Source organism: Xyrauchen texanus, chromosome 49 (assembly GCF_025860055.1).
Source record: "Xyrauchen texanus isolate HMW12.3.18 chromosome 49, RBS_HiC_50CHRs, whole genome shotgun sequence".
In the NCBI taxonomy this organism is placed as follows: Eukaryota; Metazoa; Chordata; class Actinopteri; order Cypriniformes; family Catostomidae; genus Xyrauchen; species Xyrauchen texanus.
In genome coordinates, this window is record NC_068324.1 from 4,502,400 (window position 1) to 4,528,568 (window position 26,169).

At 39.5% G+C, this 26,169-nt stretch overlaps 1 protein-coding gene across 3 annotated transcripts; it reads right to left on the reverse strand.

Moving 5' to 3' along the window:
- On the reverse strand, window positions 1-26,057 carry LOC127640154 (paired amphipathic helix protein Sin3a-like). 3 transcript variants are annotated; one of them, XM_052122576.1, is made up of 22 exons: window positions 26,023-26,047; window positions 21,994-22,050; window positions 18,571-18,780; window positions 17,932-18,120; window positions 17,714-17,820; window positions 16,548-16,833; window positions 16,112-16,360; window positions 15,680-15,832; window positions 12,381-12,536; window positions 11,783-11,869; window positions 11,578-11,696; window positions 11,195-11,405; window positions 10,892-11,008; window positions 10,136-10,374; window positions 9,730-9,913; window positions 9,064-9,646; window positions 5,375-5,544; window positions 5,024-5,197; window positions 4,854-4,946; window positions 4,604-4,698; window positions 4,245-4,440; window positions 1-1,766 (listed from the first exon to the last, which is right to left on the reverse strand). In XM_052122576.1, exons 2-22 carry the CDS (start codon window positions 22,048-22,050, stop codon window positions 1,536-1,538), a joined length of 3,906 nt encoding a protein of 1,301 aa, XP_051978536.1. In that variant the 5' UTR covers window positions 26,023-26,047; the 3' UTR covers window positions 1-1,535. The 3 variants fall into 3 exon arrangements, with proteins under 3 accessions (XP_051978536.1, XP_051978533.1, XP_051978537.1); XM_052122573.1 differs by having other exon boundaries at window positions 16,112-16,381; XM_052122577.1 differs by lacking the exon at window positions 21,994-22,050 and having other exon boundaries at window positions 16,112-16,381; window positions 26,023-26,057.
- Window positions 26,058-26,169: the final 112 nt, after the last annotated feature.

The following is a 26,169-nucleotide window of genomic DNA, read 5'->3' on the forward strand; positions in this document are numbered from 1 at the left end:
AAAAAGAGTAAAAAGTAAGGAGGCAGATGTTTATGCTACAAATGTAATTTTTATTCATTTAAATATTATGCAAATAAAGGGTCTATAATGATCCACAGAAAAGACAAGCGTTGACTCATTTTTAAAATGTGTATATATATTCATATTTTTCCAGCAGAAATCTATCCAGAGCGAAGACTGAACCTCTGACAACGATAAAGACCTTTACATAGAGTTGTGTATTTGTGTGTGTGTGTTTGCGAGAGGACGCAGCTGAAGATTTATCCAAAACGGTCAAGTGATAAAAGTGTACAGTATTTGAGATCCATATTCAAACTTCAAAAATTAAAATGCTTTTTTTTTTTTATTATAAAAACTTCCATTTGAAAAACAAGAACCTGGATACATTTCTACTTTTCCAAATTAACATTATACTATTAAAAATAAGGGACAAAAGGGAAGAGGAAAACAAAGAAAACACAAAAGGAGAAAAAAAAAAAACACAAGCCCCAACCTTAAAGGAATAGTTCTCTCAAATGTTACAATTCTGTCATTTACTCACCCTCATGTCGCTCCAAACCTGTAAGACTTTTTGTTTTTCCATGGAACACAAAAGACATTTTGTCTAATATTTCCTTTTGTGTAAGACAGAAGAAAAAAGCTGGAACTTGAGAGTAAATGACAGAATTTAAACTTTTGGGCAAACTATCCATTTGAGAAACTATAATAAACCATCTTGCATTTTTCATAGTTTCTCAAGTGGATTCCAGCATCTTTATCTCTTAACGCCACACTGAAGCACTAAACACAACACACACACACATCTGGCTTAAAAAAGGTCAGGCGATATTTACACTTTATTTACAAAACTAGTGAATTGTGTGTGTGTCTGTGGTTCACATGTATGCTTGATGTAAGCTGGTGTATGGTGCAGATGTATGGGTTTACCAATTCTATAGATTCTATACTGATAGATCTTTATTGCTGAGACTCTTTTATTTTTTGCCTTTTTCAATAAAAAAATGTGTTCATTCTAATATTACACAGATTTTTGTTCACCTTAAATCTTTGTTCTGCTTTGAAATGTGGTAGAATAAATCTCCAGCTCTCATGCTGAAGTTAAGTGCACTTATCCCAAAACTAGGAGTCTATCAACACGTTTTTAATTTTCATAAAAAGTTGTTAAAATGACACATCTGATCCAGACAGGTCAACTTCTCTGCCACAGATTTAGTAAGATATGCTGCCTGTGAATATTTTAAACTATCAAAACCAGTGAAACACACTTTATGTGTAACTGGCGTTCTAGAGTTACAGAACGATCTAGATATATCAGGTGAGTGGGCTGGTCTGCTATAAGAGCTGTGCTGATTGGTCCAGACTGGGTTTGACTGACAGGTCATTAGCCCTGGGGTTTGGCACTGGGGGACTTAATGGAAAAAAACACTGTTACAAATCTTGTGTATGTCAATGCCATTTGACAATCTTGACAGTATAATTTGGCCCACGCATGTGATCTCCAAGCCACGCCCCTCACTCCACCCTGTCTGCTGATGTCACTGACTCTTGTAGGCACTGCCGTACTTGACTCTGTATTTATTAACACGCTGGAAGTGAACGATTTCGGGGTCACAGGTGGTGGAACAGGGTACTAGTCCCTCCCGCCTTTCTCCCATCAACCACCTGCTGTTTTCAGCAGCCATGTCTCTGGTCACATGCTCCTTTACCCACCGCTGAGTCCACGCATGAAAACGCTCGTGTAAGCGCGTGCTGACGCGCTCGTGAGACTGAGAAAGAGAGAGAAGAAAGAGGTAAATCGCAAGTCAGAGGGCCAGTAAAGGCCTATTCACACTGGACACAAATTTTCAATGCGACAATATTTAAAAGAAATTTAAATAATGGGCACTGCACAAATTACGAAAATAATAAAAAATAAAAATAAACTGAAGCAATATTTTTAATCTAAACACATGCCAATTGATCCCGTCGCACAACAAGCAAAACATTTAAAAATAAATAAATAAACAGTCCACAATTTTTTGCTGTGACAATATTTAAAATATAAACCCATTCCAATTGACCACATTGCACAAAATAAGATTTCTGTTTTTGCTGTGACAATATTTTAAAGCTAAAAATTCCTTCCAATTGGCCCCTTTAGGGCGGGCATACACAGTGCAATTTTTGGCTGCCATGCAAGCTCCCGACCGATTTTATCCAGTCGGGAGAGATTGCGTGGAAATCGTTGGTGCTCGTGTGGTCGCTGCTCGCATAATGTGAGAGGAATTACGAGCAGGATCAGTGATGATCTGGGGGTGCTTCAGCAAGGCTGGAATTGGGCTGATTCGTCTTTGTGAAGGACGCATGAATCAAGTCACATACAAGGTTATCCTGGAAGAAAACCTGCTTCCTTCTGCTCTGACAATGTTCCTCAACTCTGACGATTGTTTTTTCCAGCAGGTCAAATCAAGGTGTGGATTGAGGACCACCAGATCAAGACCCTGTCATGGCCAGTCCAATCTCAAAACCTGAACCCCATTGAAAACCTCTGGAATGTGATCAAGAGGAAGATGGACGGTCATAAGCATCAAAGAAAGTCGAGCTGCTTGAATGTTTGCGCCAGGAGTGGCATAATGTCACCCAACAGCAATGTGAAAGACTGGTCAAGAGCATGCCAAGATGCATGAGATATTGATTTCTGAACTCTTCCGAAGTTAAAACATTAGTATTGTGTTGTTTATAAATGGATATCAACTTATTTTCTTTGCATTATTCAAGGTCGGAAAACGCAGCATCTTTTCTGTTATTTTGACCAGTTGTCATTTTCTGCAAATAAATGCTCTAAATGACAATATTTTTATCTGGAATTTGGGAGAAATGTTTTCAGTACTTTATAGAATAAAACTAAAATGTTCATTTTACTCAAATGCATACCTATCAATTTTGAATGCAGAGAAACTGATAAATTTGCAGTGGTCTCTTAATTTGTTCAAGAGCTGTATGTATGTTTATATATATATATAAAAATCAACTCATCCCAACTGACACCTTTGCACATCTAGTGAAAATTCACAGAGTGAAGAAACTGGGGCATAGCTTGAAGAATAAAAAAAAAATACTGAACATTAAAATTAAAATTGTGTCAGTGCCCTAAACTGACATTTCAGATTGACGTCAAGTTGTTAATATCGTTGGTATCAGAGTACAAAAGTAATAGCAGCAACAATCAAGAAGTAAAAAGTGACATGTCAACTTTGAACAGTGGATCACTATTATCATAATCTTAGTGCAAAATTTTTATATATAACAATCAAATATTTTTAGCGATGGGCTGAATTTTTCATTAGAACACGTAAATAAACGGTGTGATTCGTTTTCATTCATATGTTAAAACAAACAATATTCTGGGTTCAACTCAAGTTCAGCTCTATCGACAGTATTTGTAGAACATCGTTGATTACAACAAAACTGTTGTTGACTCGTCCCTCCAAAAGCAAAAAAATCATGGTTAGAGCAATTTTAAGTGTCTAAATGCGATTTTTGCTTTTTATATAAACCGAAGGGTGAGAAATTATTTTCTGTGGTAGTTGACGTTATGCCACAAATGCTGATGATAGAGCTTAAAAAGGAATATTCTGGGTTGAATACAAATTAAGCTCAATCGACAGCATTTGTGGCATAATATTGATTACCACAAAAATGTATTTTGACTCGTCCCTCATTTTCTTTAAGAAAAAAGCAAAAATCTGGGATACAGTGAGGCACCTACAATGGAAGTGAATGAGGCCAAACTGTAAACATTAAAATACTAACTGTTTCGAATGTATAGCCAACAGACATAAGCAAGATGAATGTAAACATGATTTTATTGTAATAAAATCACTTAAACCTTTCTGTGTAAAGTTATAGCCAATTTTACAACTTCGTTACCAAGATGATGTAATGTCCACAAACCCAAAAACCTTAAAAATGACAATTTAAACAACTTTAAAGCTCAAATTGTAACAGAAGAATGAAAGTGCGTTTACAAAATTATACGCTACACATTCCTGCCTTTAAACCCTCCAAAAATTGGCCATATTCACTTTTGAATGGGGACAATTGTCCCCATTCACTTCCATTGTAAGTGCCTCACTATAACCTAGATTTTTGCTTTTTTTTTGTGGTAATCAACATTACGCCACAAATGCTGTCGACTGTGCTTAACTTGTATTGAACCTCAAATATTCCTTCTTTAAAAGTCAAGAGTGTGCTCAGATTTTTACCTGGTGGGCTCTCAGCAGTGCTGTGTGTCTGTACATGTAATCTTCTGATTTGAAGACGTACACCATCTTATACGAGTTCAGTTTGAACATACATTCCATCCTCATGCTCTCTGGGTTCTCCTTTGTGCCTCCATCCTTCGCCGCCTCCTCCTGAGACTTACGGCCACGCTGACACTTACGGATTTGCCGTAGGTTCCTTCGGCAATAAGGAGAAAGACGGACAAACACAGCAACAACAGATGTGGATGAATGAGGTATATATTTATCAATAAAAAGCTCAACTCTGCTGGATGAAAACAGTATGATTGCTAAAATTCAGCTGTTGGCTGCAAGACGCAGAGGTCAATAATCATAGGTACCTTGGCAGAAACACGGGCTTCTGGGCCATATGATCCCTCAGTTCTGGAGATGTTAAATCAGCCGACAGATACCGCATGACGTAATCTGACCAGCACTACACACACACACACCCACACATTCAAAATACTCTTAGTATGAGAAAACTACACACACTCATGACACAAACAATGCTGAAAATTGACAAATGATCGTAATATCTATCTGTCTGTCATTTCTGTGTATATTCAGAGTTTAAGTGCTATGGTTCACCTCTATCTCCACAGGCTCATCTGAATTCCCCTCTTCTGTGTCCAATAGCTCCACTGTCAGCTGAATGTTCCCTTGGTCCTTCATTAACATAACCTGGAAAGAGAGACAATGAAAATAAGTTTGGATACTGTAAAACTCAGACTTTCCATGAGCTAATGTTTAAGTTGTACCTTAAAGCAGTTTTCGTCAGACATGAGATGTTCGGCTTTGCGCTGGTAAGACGTTTCCGCTGCTGCTCTGGTACTCTGAGTGAGCAGAGATCCACCTGTGGCTGAGTGACTGCTTTCATTCAGGTACAGTTCAGTCACATGAACACAAATCTCTTCATTCACTATGTGCTGGAGCTGCAGAGACACAAAGAGAGAACAAGTGACTTTTTTTTTGTGATGCATAACTTTTTGACTTCTGCACATTGTCAGCGCATCCTAGTGTTGTAAATCTTACTTTTAACTTATCAGATCATTTGACCATTTCTTCATCTGGCAAAATGCTAGAGCTGACTGTGTTAAAGCATTACTAACCTGTCTGACAATGTTCTGGATGAGTTTGTCCATGGTGAAGGCGATGTAGGCATGAATGGTGAACATCTCTCGGAGAGAATCTTCATACTGAGACGCCTCCATATTCCCGTCCAACAGATTACGCACCATCTCTAGAAACGCAGAGTAATAGTCCTCCACATCCACGTCCACTGTAAGACATAGACAAAAAGAGTGTTTTTAAAATCAGTCCAACACATTTCTATCAGATAGATAGATTTATTCAAAAGAAAACAAATATTTTTCAACTTTCTCCATCTCTAACACAGCTTTTTTCTGCTGATGTAACCAAGTCTACGTGGGCGGCCAAAAAAATATTAACCAATTATATCACAGACTGCTTTTTTACAATCCAATCAAATCATTCACCCGCCCTACATTATGTTTCCTGAATATTCTGTTTCACTCTGAAATTCGTCATAACAGAAATTAAATGCACTGCGAATGTATTTTCACTTTGGCTTTAATAATAGATCTAAAGAGCCGTTTTGAGCATGTTTTCGTTTCCACCTGCTCTCTTTTTCCATAGCGGTAGATGTACGTCTTTGACTGTTGTGCCTCATCCAGCTGATTTTTCAGCATCTCGCACAGGAGTAGGGATGTAAAAAAGTACTGGTTCCTCAGTCCCAAGTCGATACTAAAATAAAATGTCATGATACCAGTGTTTTTGCAGTACTGGTAGTACCAAGCACACACTCAATTTGATACCCGCACGCGGTCTGATTGGCACAAGGCTGCTTTTATATGCGCACACATGAATTTTACATATTTGGGACAACAAATTAGCAAAATTAATCTAATTCAAATCGTGATAGGCCCTAGTATGAGTATTAATTAAATATAATGTCTGCATGTGCTGCATGCTTTACAGTGAATGTATGAAGCTGCTCATATACTAAAATCACTGCAAAAAGAGCATCACGCATGCTGTGAGTGTTGTAATAGATGACAGAACAGAGTGCTTATTCACTGTGATGTGTGCAGTTGTGTGTGTTGACTGCCGTAATGCACCGCTCACTAATTTCTTATGGAATTATTTTATGGAAAGTCGTGTTATGTAGTCGTATTATGCTACTGGAGCAAATGGGAGAGCAAAAATAACTGCAATAGAAGTTAACCCAGCCACACTTTACTTCCGGGCTCCAAACCAGGCAATGTAAAAAGGGTCCATCGAATAGTTTCATGGCCATGGCCACAAGGGTGACACGGGGTGGCAGCTGCCACCCTAAATAGAGGCTTTGCCACCCTTCGTCACCACAATTTCAACCAGTAACATATACATTTTGACACATTTCTGATATTGATAATAATTTGCAATAGTTGTAGTACATGCTATTTTTATGTTCATTGTAACAATCTAACCATGTTAGTTGTAGTATATATTATTTCATTATTGCAATAAAGGTGCATTTCTGCCCCCAGCAGTAAGAGTAAATGCAGATCGGTAGATGAACAGTCTGATCAGAGCATGTACGGAGGAACAGCCCAGAATGAGCAGGATGGAGAGGAAGCAGGAGCGGAGAGCAAAGGCAACTTTACAAAAGGTTAAAATCAACCAAGAAGAGGAGGAAGAGCAAAGTAGAGAGGCAGAAGTATCATCAGGGATACACCTTTTGCATGTCCAGTAGGTATGCCCATTGTTAACAATAGTGTTGTCATAATTCTTAATTTACTGTAGATTAGATCAGTGAGTAAATTTAAAGGGATAAATTTCACCTAAACATGAAAATTCTGTCATCATTTACTCACTCTTATGTCGTTCTAAACCAATATGACTTCTGGCATTACAATTATTATAAATATTATCTATTTACATGGTATGCGTAATATTAGTTATGTGTTTATTGAATAATATTCATTTATTCAAAATATTACCTAAAATGACTGAGTGATGCAGGTAGTGGTCAGTGAAGTGTCCTCATATAGGCTGTAGTTTGCAGTCCTGTGTTGGTAGTCTATTGACTGAAATGCTGCAGGCAATAGTCACTCTCTGGCCGGTATAGGCTGCATGAAGTCGTCATTTAACAACACAGATTTTATGCCTATAAATTAGTGATTGAATAGTGTATGAAGCTTTCCCATTGATAAATTCTGTTTGAATTTAAATCACATCTGAAAGCTATAATCCTTCAATGTGATTTCTTATAGGCCCAATAAAACTGATGCTTTAGTATGGAGGTAGTATGAAGATCATACTGTAATATCATCATATTAATGCTTTTAGACCACTTCACAAATCTTGTGATATTCTACATATGGAAAATTGTAATTTGACTATTTATTTAGCACATTTGAACTGAACTGAGAGCAGTTTACGCTCACTGCCTCAAATTTACCTCTACAGCAGACTCCCATCAGGAGCAGGTTCCTGATTGAGGTCACTTCAACACACAGGGGCAGCTGAATTTTAACAGCTCTGTCTCCTGAGCTCCGGCTACCCCAACTCATTAATGCTATTAATCCTGGCAATGCAACTGCAATCAAATATATACAGTATACATCGGTCAGCCACAACATTAAAACCACCTACCTGGGGCCTGGGTAGCTCAGCGAGTATTGACGCTGACTACCACCCATGGAGTCACGAGTTCGAATCCAGGGTGTGCTGGGTGACTCCAGCCAGGTCTCTTAAGCAATCAAATTGGCCCGGTTGCTAGTGAAGGTAGAGTCATATTGGGTAACCTCCTCTTGGTTGCGATGAGTGGTTCTAGATCTCAATGTGGCTCGTGGTAAATTGTGTGTGGATCGCGGAGAGTAGCATGTGGCTCCACATGTGAAGTCTCCACAGTGTCATGCACAACGAGCCACGTGATAAGATGCGCGGTTTGGCGGTCTCAGAAGAGGCAACTGAGACTTGTCCTCCGCCACCCGGATTGAGGCGAGTAACCATGCCACCATGAGGACCTACTAAGTAGTGGGAATCAGGCATTCCAAATTGGTAGAAACGGGGATAAAAAAAATAAATAACTACATGCCTAATATTAGACCCCCTCATGCCACCAAATATTAGTTCCCCCTCGTGTCGCCAAAACAATGCCAGCCTACATCTCAGAATAGCATTCTGTTCTCTCACCACATTCATAATCTTCTCACCACAATTATACAGTCTGGCCGTTCTCGAACCAGTCTGGCCATTCTCTGTTGACCTCTCTCACCAACAAGGCGTTTCCGTCCACAAAACTGCCACTCACTGGATGCATTTAGTTTTTGGCACCATTCTGAGTAAATCCTAGAGACTGTTGTGCTTGAAATCCCAGGAGATCAGCAGTTACAGAAATACTCAAACCAGCCCATCTGTCACCAACAATCATGCCACAGTCGAAATCACTGAGATCACATTTTTCCCCATTCTGATGTGAACATTAACTGAAGCTCATGACCCGTATCTGCATGATTTTATGCACTGCACTTCTGCCACACGATTGGCTGATTAGATAATCGCATGGATGATTATTGGTGCCAGACGGGTTGGTTTGAGTATTTCTGTAACAGCTGATCCCCTGGGATTTTCATGCTCAACAGTCTTTAGACACAATATTAGGCAGGTTGTAGCTGATCGGTGTATATATACACACTGTATACTGTTGCCACCCTTTATTCTGCTCATGCCTCCACTTTGCCACCCCATGTATAAAATCCTGGACATGCCCCTGAATAGATTCTATACTCACTGGGCTCCTTCAGACGCAGCTGTATGGCGGTATTTTCATTCTTGTTCCGTTTGAGTCCGAGCACCTCCCTCTCCCACTTGCGCTCTCTCAGGTCCTCTTCGATCTGCCGTTCGGCCTGCGTGCAGAGTCGCAGCAGCCGCGAGCACAGCGTGTTGTGCAACCGGAGAAATATGTACCAGTTATTATTCACGAAGAACAGATTGTACGCATCCTCGCAAGAGCGAAGCCGTTGAGCTGTGGGCAAGCTAAAGAGCAGTTTGGAATTTGGCGGGCTGCCACAAACTCCTCCAGTTAGCCCGTTATGCTTCTTTGAAGCTCCCTCTTCAAGGTCCACGTCTTCCTCGTCATCCTCTTCCTCAGCATCCGACAGCACCCCCCGCTGGAAAAATAGCAAGTCAGGGATAAAATGGTAGATGATTTGTTTGATCTTGTATTTGTCCTCTTTGTTGATGCTGCTCTGGCGTTTCACATGGTGGATGATCAAAGCTGCTGCATCTTCTAGAATCTGGCGGTCGTCGTAGGTCAGTGTCAGGTGAGGGCCACTAGGGGGCCTACTGCTGTCCTCCGAGGTCTGTTCCTGCCGCTAAACAAACACACAACTATCAACCATCTTTTCTTTGAGAACAAACATTTGCAACCTCCTCTAGATGATAAAGAGTGTCTCACCTCATCAAAGATGCTCTCAATCTCGTTGAGAAGCGTTTTAGAACGCAGAACTTTAGTGTCATTCTGTTTGAAATTAATGCCTTGATGGTCCAGAGATTTCAGGAAATATTTCTCATTCTGCTCCCTCCAGATCTTGTTAAAACCCCGTTGAGCTTCACGCCACTCTTCCTCTTTCAACTTAAGTCTTAAGAGCGTGAAAAGAGACATATCAGCACTACATCACTTCTATTTACCTTCACTGGCACATGTAATGCTAAAACTTGTATAGTACCTCTAAAACTTGCAACAATGTGATACTTCATCGACAACAACAACAACTTATTGGCAAACTTGGAGACCGTGTCCACTTGGCTTATTAAAAGAAGTGCTGGGAAAATCTATTTATGCTGTGTATATTCTCTCTAACCTCTTGAGTACAATGGGCACAGACATGGCTGGGTTCTTCTTCAGCCCGTCGATGATATCTAGAGCTTTGTCACCATATATCCTCTGAATGGCTTTCCGGTGGATGATCTCAGAGGAGCCGCCCAAAGTGTTGTCCAGCCGGAATTTCACCTGCTCTTCTGCAGACATCCGAGAGAGCTTCTTTTGAATTGACTCCAATACACGAATGGTGGCCAGGTTAGTTTCCAAGACGACATCCAACTACAGTGAGAAATCAACACCATTGTTAAAAGGAATTTCCACTGTTCTATACAAGTTAAGCTTAATTGCCCGCATTTGTGGAATAATGTTGATTACCACAAAAAAAATAAAATAATAATAAATATATATTATTTATTATTCTGTGTATATATATGTGTGTATATATATCTGTGTGTATATATATGTGTATATATGTGTATATATATATATATATATATATATATATATATATATATATATATATATATATATACACATACACACACACACACAGATTGGCCCCATTTACTTCCACTCTGCCCCATATTTTTGCTTCTTTTTAAAGCTGTACTACTTTAAAGCTGTACACTTTACATCAGTTGTGTTTCAGCATTGCTCTTCTGGTAGATGAATCTCATGATTTAAGATACTGAACAATTGTTTTGAACCTGGAATATTCCTTTAAAAAGATGGGCATCACACAAGCATTTTATGACCAGCAAAAAAATAACTTGCTGTGTGTGTGGAAGTGTCTCACCTCAAATTGCTCATCCTCACATCTGTACATGTGCTCTTCATACTGAGTCTTTTTAGAGCTGACGAAGGTGGAGTCCTCAGACCAGGAAGGAAAGGAAACCCAAGTATCATTCAGCACCTGATGGATTCAGATGAAACCAAAATCAGTCTATAAATGATCATTACATTTCTCTCTAACTTTAAAACCTTCTCAAAAAGGAACATTAGAACACTATAATTCAGAAATCAGTATAAACAGTATCTGCCAAACTGGTCAGTGATTCAATGCAGGTCATGGGATATTTTAGGTAAAGTTCTGACTCGCCTCTTTACAAAGTGGTGTTCTCCCTGTGCATTTGGGCAGCTGGTAGCTCTTGGGTAAAGCTCTGTAACTCGAACCCAGACGTTTGCATGATGCATAGTCAATTTCCATGGCGATTCCCTCAGTGGCTCTTTCTTTAGGGTATGTCTCCATGTGTGACATCTCCTTATAGCCAATAAAGTTCTTAAACCAGGTAAACAGCTCAGGAAATTTGCTAAAGAAAAAAAGACAAATCAAATGATTTGGTTAATTATATAAGAATTTAAAATACAAACATGATACTGCAAAAATAAATATAATGAATCATGAATTACTGCTATTAATGGTAAAGGGACATTAAATATTATCTTCGAATAAATTTTATCTCTACTTTAACCCAGATTTACCCCAGGAATGGAACCACAAGTTGAACCAGCTCAGCGTGTGAAATAATCTCTTGGTTAAAAAGGACCAGGCACCGCAGGAAGTTATCAAAGGCCTCAGCACTCTGCAAGGCTTTCCTCACCTACAAAATATCATTAATGTCAGTCAATATGAAATAACTAGGCCTTTGAGATAAAACAACAACAACATTAATCCAGTGCAACTCACTTTGTCAAAGAAAAGAGACTCTGTTCCTCCATGTTTGCTGGCGTCAGCCACAGATGAATCTTTAAGATTCAATAACTTGTGCTTTTTCTGAAAAAGTGACACAACGGTTTGAGAAATCAAGCAAGTGGAAAACAAATGAAACAGATCACAAAATGAAGATGTTTTAGATCAATAGGCTGAAAGGACAAACCCTTGCTTTTCATGATCCGTCAGTGGATTTTTAAAAATCATTTTAAAAGATATTGCACTGACAAAGAGCAATTTCTAGCCAATGAAATATTGTAGAGCTCGCATAATTAGGTTAAAACAAAAATCATTTTAAAAGATTTTGGCTGATTAAATATTTTTGAGCTGCCCATAACTAGTTTAAAAATCATTCTGTAGAGACTGCACTCACATAAAAGCAATTTCTAGCTGATTAAATACTGTATTGTTCAGCTGTGCATAACTAGGAAACTTTGCATTCTTTTTTAACATCTTTTCCATGACTTTACCAGGCCTTGAGTTCACAATTTAAAAATTCCCTGATATATTTTCAGGTTTGACATGACCGTGGAAACCCTGTGTGGTTGTTTTAATGGTTGTAGTGGTAGTGTACCTTCACAGGTGGAGTGACCGCTGTAGTCGAGTGTCTGCGTATCTGGCAGCCATTCTGATTAAGCCTCTGCTTGTTATAGAGCTGCGGTTTCTTGACCGTTCCACCGTGATCGTTACGCACAGATTCAGCCTTCTCTGCTGTTGTCTTGCCCAGCAACTAGAAGAAATGCAGAGAGAAAGAAAATGACAATTAAACCATCACTTTGTGCTGTATTTAAACACCAGATGACAGAACACATCAAGAAGTGATAGCTGGTTAATCTTGTTTTTTAGAATGTTCAGGTAATTTTGAATTGATTATTTTTTATTCTAAAACTCTAGAATTCTAAATCAGTTACTACTGATATATATATAGATATATATATATAGATGAAGTTACTGTTTACAAGCAAACGCACCACTCCAACACTTTTGGGTTCTTTTGGAAGACCAGAAAAGACCTGTGTTCAAAAGGCGCTTTGCACAAATTAAGCTTAAATTGCCTAACAAAATGTTGTTTGTGAGGTTGAAATACTCCAAATTATTGGCGATTTGGGCTTCCTTTAAATTTACATTTCAATATATTTCCATCAGGATCGTTGGATCAGGAAAACTCTAGAGATATTTCATAGATCACCATCATTGTCATTGCATCTGCTCTATTAGACCCAGTTGATCTGCAGCTGCTGTTGGTGGATTTGCACTTATTTTCACAAAGAAATCACGAAATCTTGGATTGCAAACGGCTTAAATTAATTTGCAAAGTCCAATTGCTGTGACAGATGAGGCCAAATATGATCTTAAGTTGATCAAATATTAAGAAAACCCATTGAAGGTTTAACATAAATATTTTTAAAAATAAAGAAAACTGGCTTCTGTTCAACTGAAGACATTCACTGGAATTACTACATTATACAGTAGACTAGTTAACAATAAAAGTTTTTTTTAATAGGCTATACATTTGTATTAAAATAACGTGTAGTTAAAGGTTTGTGTTTCTTTACATATAAAAGTGTACCCCCAATTAGTATCACAGAGTGAGGTAAAGATATTCTAAACGGATTATGAAAAAAATAATCAAAATGGGATCGGTATTGGCCGATACTGATATTTCAGGTATCAGAATTGGATCGGAAGAGGAAAAGTGGTATCGGTGTATCCCTAGTCATGGAACAAACATGTATGTAAAATACACAGTTTTCAAAAGTATAGCCAGGGATGCACGATACCACTTTTTCTCTTCCGATCCAATTCCAATATCTCAATATCAGCTGATACAGACACTGATCTGACACCAGTGTTGTTTTTTTGCATAATCAGTTTAGAATATCTTTACCTCACTCTGTAATACTAATTGAGGGTACTCATTAATATGTACAAAAACACAAACCTCTAACCACACATTATTTAAAAATAAATGTATAGCCTATTAAAAAAACTTTGTTAAATGGATAATGTTTTAAAGTTTTCTTTGCAAACCTTTTCAACTTGTATCTGGATTTATAAAGGATTCAGATATCTTTTTTGTTTAATTTTGTTGCAAGATACCAGTTCAGTTTTCTTTCACACAGTTATTTTTTGAACCCATTCAACTTAGTTATAATTTGTAAACAAATAATTATAATGATGAAATAATAAATGATTATTATTATTGACTTTGGAATTTGAAATACAACAGTCAATCATGCACCTTTAACTTTAAAACCCTCTTACTTCTATTTTGACAATCGGAAGACTCCAGAAAGTCCCGTTAGTGTCTGCATTTTGATTTCATTTGCATTTTGAATTCACAGTAGTTTAATTCGTTCTAATTCAAATTCACGTAAAATGCTCCTCCGGTGACATTATAAATGCATATTATAAGTGAACCAAATTATTTAGCATCTACATCGGAGATGTTGTTCGTGAGTAGAGGTCAAATATTGCACACCACTGTGAAAGTTGAAAATGCTAGGATTTTCGAAATTTTCAGATCCGATTTGAACGACTCGTGTGACTAGACCTGCACGACCGGAAATTATTTATTCGTGCAAAACCATCAGCACGAAATGAGAAATAACCATAGATTTTGTGCTAAACACCTGCTACTTATGCATTTTGGATAATTAATAATTAGAAGAAAGGCAGAAATTATTGTTTACGTTGCAAATATCACAAAAAGCTTTTGGAATTACAGTAAACGTGTGATTAAATTGGTTCATGTGTCATTTTATTTCTGCACAAGCAAAACCTCCATATTTAAAAATCGCAAAAAGAGTTAAAAAGAAAAAGCAACTTGACTATGAGTTTTTGGTTTTCATCTTCTGTTTTTGAACAAGCTGTCGCGTTATCTCATCCATCTTTAGATGCACAGCGAGAAGACACAATGGAATATGCGCAACATCAACAGAACAGCATCTCCTCATGAACAGCTACTTCATGTTTGGAGCGCCACAGCAGCCGGCCAATAAACACGCTGGCTTCTGCTTTATGGACAGTGGTCCAAGGAAAGGAGGAAGGGCATGCTGTCCAGGAGGAGGAGGAGCAGCCGTTGCCGTCTCCCATGGGCAGGAGTGGCTGTGGACCGGGTGGGCGGCGTGCTCGTGGGAGCCGAAGAAGAGCATTTCTTTTCTCTCTCTTCTGCTTGCTCTTCCTCTCTCAGATTCTCAGGAGGCGGGGTGGACCATCGGGCGGCAGAATGGCCGGAAGGACAGCATCTCCTATCCAGAGATGGGGAGAAGAGTAAGCCAGTCCGGATTGCAGCCCGGCCTGAGTCGGGTGGTGGAGGTGTGTGACAGGCAGGGCCATGAGGATACATGCCCGGCACGGAGTTGCCTAATCAGCGGGAGGGAGATAAGGGAAGAGCCAGGGACGCAAGAGACTGCCATTGGTCCTCAATGACTGACAGCCGATACCTCTGCTGTTTCACCGTCTCCGACCTCCGGATACGACAGTAGCATTTTCCCCCCTAGTGACAATCATGACTGACTTTTAATTTGCTTGTTATGAATAATTTTAGCTGCATGGGATCGTACACTGATCACAATTTCATCCACCTGCCCCTAGAGCTACTTTCTGATATAGATCTACATAACTCGCTCAGGCATTCATGAAGCAGGAAAAATTCCTGATTGAATTTAGTATTTAAGGCTATACAAGCAGATTTCAAATTTAAAATCAGTGACTGAATGGCTTACTTTACACTTTGAAAGTAGATGATTTGCTTTGAAGCCAGTAGGCACACTGGAATATTTGGGCATACAAATATGGCAGCACAGTGGCTTCAGTTTTATGATCAAGTGGGCAGGGTCACAGATGAGGCGGGGCTATGACCAAACTCACCAAAGAGCTGTTGGCATCTGGCAGGAACTGGCCAAACTCTGAGAGCAGATCTTCCTGGTTCTTGAAGAGCTGAGCTACTTGAGCATAAACCTCCTGCTCCGTCAGGGTTGGTGTGTAGCTCCCGCCCCCTTCTTTAGCATTACGCTGCTCCTTCTGTTTAACAAACCACCACAAAACCAGCATTACAGACACAGACAAATAACTACTAGAGTTAGAAGTAAAATATACACAACCAGTAAAAAGTTTGAACACACCTGCTCATTTATTATTATAATTCTATGCAAAACTATGAAATATATAATTTATGGAATCAAAAATCGATAAATATTGTTTATAGATACAGCATAAATAGTAAGAGCAGTGTGGTAGAGTATACCATTCCAAATGTATCCATATTCTTATGTTAAAGTGTTTGTTGGTGTTAGACCCGACCTGGTATGTGTGCAGGATTTCGAGGAAGGACTTGTAGATGTTGGGCTGGCCCTGGAAGCGGTTCTTAATCTTGTTGACATAGTTGATGGCATGGTTGAACTCCACAGGCTGGTTGTTCTGCAGTAGTGGGGTGGAGGGCATACTGCTGATGGGGGTAAGGGGCTGCGGTGGGGGGGACTGTGGGGAAGCATACGGTGGGATGGATGGATTGGGATGACTGCTTGGAGTCAGTGCCAGAGACTGCAGTGCCTGGAGAGAGAGGGATGGAAACTAAAAATAAAAAAAAAATTAAAATCACTGACCCTGATCTGAACTACGGCCGGACAATATATATAGCTAAAAACAAAAATGACATTATGTTATGATCTGTATGCATCTGCAGGTTTTCCACAATGTTTTACACTAAATGAACCCAACACTTTTCTCATGTGATTACCTTGCTTTTCGGTGTGGGCTGGGCGGGTGGTGTGGAAGCCATGCTGGTGGGATTTGCAGGTGTCTGGTTCTGGTGCTGTGGTGCTGGTCCGGTGGGGATGTTTTGCACAGTGATGCCATGAGGTGTGATGTGGTGGATCTGACCGGGCGTGGTCACATTAACCAGGTCATTGGTCTGAACTTCAATCTTGTATCCCGGTGGAAGAAATGTGTTAAACCCCATAATGAGATCAGGGTGACCCTTAAAGAGCTGGGACACCCTGCTGATTACGCCAGGGGTGTCAATACTGCAGAATGACAGAGAGAGATTGGCATGTTAAACACAGGGCATCGGTGTTTAAAATTTAGTACATTTGCATATTTTTTAAATATGTTAAAATTTTACACTGTAAAGATAAGTTTGTGCATATTTAATTTGTATTATAAAATGTATAATTCTGCCTCAAAAATCTGATTGGACGAGTCATGTTCTAAGGGGGTATTTACACTTGGTCACATGTGTTTTTACTGATCGGATAGCTATCCGTCATATATACTCATGCGTCAGACGGACGCTTTTGCAGCGTCTCACTTTGGATGCGTTGCATCTCACTAGGTTCAGCACCTCTTGTCACAAGTACTGTATTTTTAGGATGATATGTCAGGTTAAACATAACTTGAAACTTAAATTAGAAAAACATGTCAAGATCCCAGCTGTATTCGCTGCCTGCTGCTTGTTGGTTTGACGAAGTGTGTTGACTATAAAGCTGGAGTGCTGACCGACCCCTACTGCATAAAGGTGGTATTTCAAGCTTGAATTGCTCCAATGGAAGGAACATTCCTTATTACTAAATTCACATACAGGTCGGGGGCATGATTCATTTTGTTATTTTTTATTGAATTCATCGCACAAAATCAATGTGTAAAATCGACAGCCCTAATTATTATTAATAAATGCAATTATTGAACACCGCATGTTTTATAAAAGTGGCTTCCTTGAGGCATGCGTTACAGTGATTTTACCATTGTTGAGGGGGTTCTAGGCATTCCACTTCATATTTTCCTTAACAACAGTCCTTAACCGTGGTAAAACCACTGTAATGCATGCCTCGATTAGCTTACTGTAAGTGAAAGTAAAAAACGTGTGTTTTTAAATGTAATGAGAGAAGATAAGCTAAATAAATTTACCTCTGAGATTTGAACTCTTTCATAATGTCCAAGAAATCATTGTAGACCTGTGGCTGATTGCCAAACTGCAGCTTTACCTGGTCCAGGTAAGACAGGGCATCCTCTACCTGCAGGAGACAATGATGATCCAATTTAGTTCAAATATATTACTAATCTTGATGGTAATTCACCTTTTGTTTGAGCCCTTAATCAGCTGAACACAATGCCTCATGTCCCACCTTGAGTCTCTGGAACTGCTGCTGCCCCTGTGCAGATGCAGAGGGGATGAGTGGGTGGGTGTGGCCTTGGCCTTGCACTGGTGCTGGACCGTGGGACTGGACTGCTGGGCTGAGATGGTGAGCCCCGCTGTGGACCGCCGGGCTGGGAGTGTGACCATGACCATTTGAGCTTTGTGCCACAGTAGGCACCTGAAAACAGAAGCGGTGCAAAGACCTAATGTATAATGCATGTATGTTTTTAGGCAAGTATGTAAACACAGGCACTTTTGTGTGTTTAAAATGTGTCAGACTGCATTCCATAACATATTCCAAGTGTGAGTTACATTCTTAACGTTGCCTCAAAGGGTGCTATAGCGAACAAAAGTGTCCACTTCTACAGTCACTTTTTTATTTCAAGACAACTACTGTCAAAGCTGGACAACAGTTTGAAGATAACATTGCTGAGAAAGTTAGGTGAAGTTAATATTTTTATAGCAACTTACCTGAATAATAACAGTTTAACGACACACATTTAAAAAAAATGCAAATCTATCATGCCCTTGAGTACTCTGGTTTGTTTCCACCACAGTAACACAAGAATACACAATGCATGGATACACATTCCTCTGAGCTGTAGTGTGTCACGATGTGTTTCAGTACCTGGTACCCCTGAGGAACAGGGTACTGTATTCCTGGAGTAGGCTGCATGCCGTCAGTCACAGCCTCAAAAACGGCTGGCGCCGGGGCAAGAACTCTATGCTGGAAGCCCTCGGCACTGCCTGGAAGGCGACGTTGTTGTGGGGTGAACACTGGCTCCTGATCCTCTAAACGCCTCCTCATGCTGTACTCATACTCAGAGGGCACTAAGACCTGGGAGAAACAAGACACCAAATAAACATGAAATGTCATGATTTTTCAGTTCAAGACCCTCGCCAACAGGATATCATCTAGTCTAGACAGCCTACCCACTTACCACCCACTGGTCATTCAGTGGTGCACACAAAAATGGAAAGAGATTCTTTTTTTTTTGCCAGTGAGACAAGCAAGCTCCGATCTGACTGGCAGGTCTTACATAATTTGCACAGGTTTATTTCACTATGCTAGGAAACTACAATGAGCTAGTCGCTATTTTGACAACATCTGCATGGGTCATGGCAGCAAATCTGGTTCATGGCCAGAAAAAGCTACAATGTAGGGCAGCCGAGATTACAATTACAGCTATCGCAATTAATTAATTAAGAAAAGGGTAAATTACAACACTCCATTTAGACTGTGACAAAAGTTTATATACAGTGAGGAAAATAAGTATTTGAACACCCTGCTATTTTGCAAGTTCTCCCACTTGGAAGTCATGGAGGGGTCTGAAATTGTCATCGTAGGTTCATGTCCACTGTGAGAGACATAATCTAAAAAAAAAAAATCCAGAAATCACAATGTATGATTTTTTAACTATTTATTTGTATGATACAGCTGCAAATAAGTATTTGAACACCTGTCTATCAGCTAGAATTCTGACCCTCAAAGACCTGTTAGTCTGCCTTTAAAATGTCCACCTCCACTCCATTTATTATCCTAAATTAGATGCACCTGTTTGAGGTCGTTAGCTGCATAAAGACACCTGTCCACCCCATACAATCAGTAAGAATCCAACTACTAACATGGCCAAGACCAAAGAGCTGTCCAAAGACACTAGAGACAAAATTGTACACCTCCACAAGGCTGGAAAGGGCTACGGGAAATTGCCAAGCAGCTTGGTGAAAAAAGGTCCACTGTTGGAGCAATCATTAGAAAATGGAAGAAGCTAAACATGACTGTCAATCTCCCTCAGACTGGGGCTCCATGCAAGATCTCACCTCGTGGGGTCTCAATGATCCTAAGAAAGGTGAGAAATCAGCCCAGAACTACACGGGAGGAGCTGGTCAATGACCTGAAAAGAGCTGTGACCACCGTTTCCAAGGTTACTGTTGGTAATACACTAAGACGTCATGGTTTGAAATCATGCATGGCACGGAAGGTTCCCCTGCTTAAACCAGCACATGTCAAGGCCTGTCTTAAGTTTGCCAATGACCATTTGGATGATCCAGAGGAGTCATGGGAGAAAGTCATGTGGTCAGATGAGACCAAAATAGAACTTTTTGGTCATAATTCCACTAACCGTGTTTGGAGGAAGAAGAATGATGAGTACCATCCCAAGAACACCATCCCTACTGTGAAGCATGGGGGTGGTAGCATCATGCTTTAGGGGTGTTTTTCTGCACATGGGACAGGGCTGACTGCACTGTATTAAGGAGAGGATGACCGGGACCATGTATTGCGAGATTTTGGGGAACAACCTCCTTCCCTCAGTTAGAGCATTGAAGATGGGTCGAGGCTGGGTCTTCCAACATGACAATGACCGAAGCACACAGCCAGGATAACCAAGGAGTGGCTCTGTAAGAAGCATATCAAGGTTCTGGCGTGGCCTAGCCAGTCTCCAGACCTAAACCCAATAGAGAATCTTTGGAGGGAGCTCAAACTCCGTGTTTCTCAGCGACAGCCCAGAAACCTGACTGATCTAGAGAAGATCTGTGTGGAGGAGTGTGCCAAAATCCCTCCTGCAGTGTGTGCAAACCTGGTGAAAAACTACAGGAAACGTTTGACCTCTGTAATTGCAAACAAAGGCTACTGTACCAAATATTAACATTGATTTTCTCAGGTGTTCAAATACTTATTTGCAGCTGTATCATACAAATAAATAGTTAAAAAATCATACATTGTGATTTCTGGATTTTTTTTTTTTAGATTATGTCTCTCACAGTGGACATGCACCTACGATGACAATTTCAGACCCCTCCATGATTTCTAAGTGGGAGAACTTGCAAAATAGCAGGGTGTTCAAATACTTATTTTCCTCACTGTATACACAATGTATTTTTGGTATGTTGTGTGCAAAAATGCAATGACAAGTCAGAAGCGTTTAAAATGTGTCTATCTACATATCAGGTAGGAAAACCCACTTTCTGTTTAAAATGTATGCAATTTAAAATTTGAAAAACAATTTTGTGCAAATAAAGTAATTCAGGAGCACAGTCCTTTAACTTGTTTTGGACTTGTAGCCTTCATAAAGAATGTGGAATACAGTTGCCCACACAAAAGAAGTATTTAAAAGGAACATTCGGAGTTCAATTCAAGTTAAGATTAATCGACAGCATTTGTAGCATAATACTGATTACAAAAAAAATAATTTCAACTCGTCCCTCCTTTTCTATCAAAAGTAAATATCGAGGTTACAGTGAGGCACTTACAATGGAAGTGAATGGGGGACAATTTCTGAATAAAGTTTGGCCATGTAATAACATTATATTAGTGTGATACAATCAGTAACTAACATTTTCTATGGAAAGTTATATCCAATTTTAACAACTTTGTCACCATGCTGACTTAACACCGTAGCCCTAAAGTGACAGTAAAAACGACAATATAAACAACTTTAATACACAGCTCAATTAATACACAGGTTTAAACAAAAGAATTAACACATGCTTTTATAAAATTATAAGCTTCACATTTTTGCCTTTAAACCTTCCATAAAATTGGACACATTCACTTCCATTGTAAGTGCCTCACTGTAACCACAATTGTTGCTTTTTTTCTTTTCTTTCTAAAGACAAATCCTTTTTGCTGTAATCAACATTATACCACAAATGCTGTTGATTTAGCTTAACTTGTATTGAACCCGGAAATTTCTTTACTGTAAATTCAACTTAAAATATTTACTTAAAATCAAAATAATCGACAATTAATTCACGCCAATAATCCGAGTTTGGATAGGTGAGATGCTATGCGAACACTGGCTGATTGAAAAAGTCGAGTTCAATAGAAACTTTATTGTACAATAAAAACATTCAGAAACAAAAAAAAAAACAAAAGCAACTGCGATATATATGATATATTTGGGTTAGAGTCTAATATTTCAATAGTGGATGAATTTTAGAGACTTTTTAGAACTTTTGAATTTTATAGAATATTACCTAATATTCAGAACACTTGGTAAAGCTTGAGAAGAAAAACATACTCTTAGAAGTGTACACAGTGATTGCTTACATTGATCTGAGATCCTTGTAGCAGCTCAAGTTTGTGCTTTTCATTAGTGTAAAACATCTGTCAAAGAAAACACAGTTTCAACTGCAACCAAGATTAAAGTGGCTGCAAAAGGCAGTTGGAAATCATTTTCTACATAATGTCTGACTGATAAAGCAGCTGAAAAAGAATGTCAACTGACAATGTATTAAAACTGCATTCAGGGTCAATAGAATCTGTTCAAACTTTGGAGAGAAACTGTGAGGAGCAAGACAGAACTGCATTACTGTTAGACATTACAATAATTAGAACTGAAATAACTATAGAATGAACATATCATTTTATTCTTGAAAACCGTTGGATCAGAAAAAGACACGTATATACTTTATGTATAGAGTACTGAATATGAGTGTGGGTAAAGCATGCGCATGTGTCTGTACAGCTCTGGAAAAAATTAAGAGTCCACTCTAAAAGTTTCTTAAATCAGCATCTCAACATGTATGGCAGCCATTCCAGTGTCTGTTGAATTCCAGCACAATCACACCTCTTTCTACTTAATGAAGTACTGATTAGGTGATCACCTGAACCAAATTTTATTTAATGAGGAAAAGTATAAAAACCATTGCTGTGGTCATCACGATCCTCTTGCAATAGGACCAGTGGATGACAAAAGCAGTGCTAGTATTACCTCAAAAGTAAAATGGAATCATAAAATAACTATTGACCATGCCAAAAGTGGCAAGAGGAAAAGAAGGGTTCAATCCTGGCTTTACTGGCAGAGGGATACAGAGAGCGTCAGGTTGCTTCCATCCTTAAAATGGTAAAAGATGGTGGTTCATAAGAACAAGGTCAAGCAGCAGACATTAGGGACAAAACTACAGACCATAAGAGGGCGAAAACGACCCTCCACTAACCGGTATGTCCGCCAACTCATTTGAATGCCACTCAACAACAGAAGGTTAACATCAAGTGACCTACAAAAAGAATGGCAAACAGCTACTGGGGTGAAGTGCACGGCAAGTATGGTTTGATACAGGTTCCTAGGGGCAGGGCTGAAGTCGTGCAAAGCTAGAAAAAAGCCCTGCATCAAAGAGAGGCAAAGGAGAGCCAGGCTGGGGTTTGCAAAAGACCATAAGGATTGGACTGTAGAGGACTGGAGTAAGGTCATCTTCTCTGAAGAGTCCAATTTTCAGCTTTGCCTAACACCTGGTTGTCTAATGGTTAGACGGAGACCTGGAGAGGCCTACAAGACACAGTGTCTCGCACCCACTGTGTCTTTGTACAGGACGCATGAATCAAGCCACATACAAGGTTATCCTGGAATAAAACTTGCTTCCTTCTGCTCTGACAATGTTCCCAAACTCTGACGATTGTTTTTTCCAGCAGGACAATGCTCCATGCTACACAGCCAGGTCAATCAATGTGTGGATTGAGGACCACCAAATCAAGACCCTGTCATGGCCAGACCAATCTCCAGACCTGAACCCCATTGAAAACTTCAAGGGAATGTGATCAAGAGGAAGATGGATGGTCATAAGCATCCATTTTTGCGCCAGGAGTGGCATAATGTCACCCAACAGCAATGTGAAAGACTGGTCAAGAGCATGCCAAGATGCATGAGATATTGATTTCTGAACTCTTCCGAAGTTAAAACATTAGTATTGTGTTGTTTATAAATGGATATCAACTTATTTTCTTTGCATTATTCAAGGTATGAAAACATGGCATCTTTTTTGTTATTTTGACCGTATTTGGAATTTGATAGAAATTTTTTCAGTACTTTATAGAATAAAACTAAAATGTTCATTTTACTCAAACACATACCTATAAAAAGAGTAAATCCAAATAATTTTGCAGTGGTCTCATAATTTTTTTCCAGAGCTGTATATAATGTGAGTGGAAAATATATAATATAAGCTTGTGTGTGAAAATATAAGCGTGTGTGTGTGTGTGTGTGTTTCTGTATATTGTGTGCGTGTTTCTATATATTTTTTATGTGTGAAAACATAAGCGTGTGTGTGAAAATATAAGCTTGTGTGTATTTCTATAATATTGTTTATGTGTGAAAACATAAGCTTGTGTGTGTGTTTCTGTATATTGTGTATGTGAAAATATAAGCGTGTGTGTGTGTTCATGAGTCCTGCACATGCGAGCAGAAATGCTAGCTAGCTAACTCGCGACAAAGAAATTACAAACTTTCGTCAGAAAATCATTCACTTTTATCACATTAACTTATATGACCTGAGCTCGAGACTTTCATTCTGAGGGAAAATCTATAGAATTACGGAAAACTTAAAAAGATACTGAATGAAGATATGTAAAGTTTATATTTTTTAGCTCTGGGACTCACCAGCTCCTATTAGCCCAGTGTACACCACACAACAGCAGTTAAACCATGCTCAAAAGACTAAAAACTCCGTGTAAAATGACCGCTAAAACACATTAAAAAGGGTTTTAAATCATCTAGCGCAGAAAATATTGATACAGGGGCGGGGTTAACTTTGCTTTGCATTTAGTCTCCGCCCATTTGGCTCTCTGATTGGCTCTTAGCTCAGGGGACGCGTTTGGGAAAAGAAATGCATAATTTATTGAAAGCTCAGTCTGTCAGTCAATGTGGATACCAGCATTGTTTGAAGGGCTGAAACCAACCCCGCCATCGTTTCTCTCACACACATGAAACGTTCTCACACGCATACATAGTGTTTGAAATCGACACAAGGGAAGCTACAGGAAGGTGCGACAGGCTTTTAGCAGCACGCGAACTCATTTTCTCGGAAGTCTCGATAGTGTGCAGCGATCAGATCTGGCTTTACTTTACTGTATTTTAGAAATATAGTAAATATTGCGCGATCAGTCTATCTGATGTTGAATACAATCTTCCTTTGCACGGCCCCACGTCTGAATGCTTTTAGCAACTTCTTGAACTTCCTGCCACACGTAACCGTATGACATTACGTCATGCTTTACGCCCCCTCAGAGAGGCTGACCAATCAGAAGCACGGATTCCCAACAGATAACATCCCTTTTATAAAATAGCTACAGCTGATTGGACGAAGGCTCTGAGAGGGTGTTTTGTATGACGTGAGGCTCGTATTATCGTGCTCCGCCCACGAGAGGCGGGGCTTAAACTAGTGCCCGGGATTCCTCGCCCCGTCCGCAGTCAGTCAGTCTGAGCTAAGAGGCTCGAGCAAGTGCATGCTCACGATACTGCGTTCCTTAAGACGTGTTTAGCTTTACAAATATGGACACAACTCGATGCAACCCGAAATCCAAACAGGTCAAAGTGACATAATAAAAGTATTAGCATTGATTTTGAAGCAAAGCGCTAAAAATGAACAACATGTTCAGCGAAAACAGTAACACGACACGGAACAAAAGATCGTCACAAAACACCCTCAAACGCCTTTATGAGAGACCTATCTCATGAACTCGTGTTCTTTGGATCGGTCAAGCACAAACGAACATGACACCAGAGCTCAAACATACACGCCTCTATCATGACATGTTGTCCTTTAGTAATCAGACCCAAAGTCAAAATGGGAACTAAAATCCAATCGCATTAACATGGACTCTCTGTATGCGATCATGCAAAGATCTGAAACGCGAGATCTGATCATGCATTAAAGCAGAAACACGCCAGATGATCTAATATTCTTTGTTTACTGGGATACTGAAGGGAAAAATGTCTAATCGTGTATGTGCAGTTCTTCCCTCCCCCTCTGAACACCAAACACAGAGCTACAAATCTAAACATTACCTTCAGATCGAAAACCAAGTTATAAAACGACCACATGAAAACATCAGACACACACATAGACGGACTTGTGTTTTGTAAGACACCGATACACGTTTCTTTTGATCGTTAGTTGGCCAAAGCTTTGCCCCTTTTTCTAACCTTAATGTGCTATGATCTAACAAACAGCCCCGATGAAAACATTTTAATCTACTGATCGACCAGCCCCACACAGAAAGCGCTCAAACGCCGATAGAAATGTAGATTTGACGAAATAAGCATCAGATAAATTTGTTTTCTTTTGCCCAGCTGCTACATACCTGCGAAAAAGAGCCTCGCACTCCGGATTCGTGTTTGGAACAAATAGTTGGGAACGCCCCCCTCTCCTCCCATTGGTCTAAGCTGTTGTCTGCGTCATCTGGATTTGAATAAAACCCGCCAAATCCACAGTACTCACTCACTGCTCA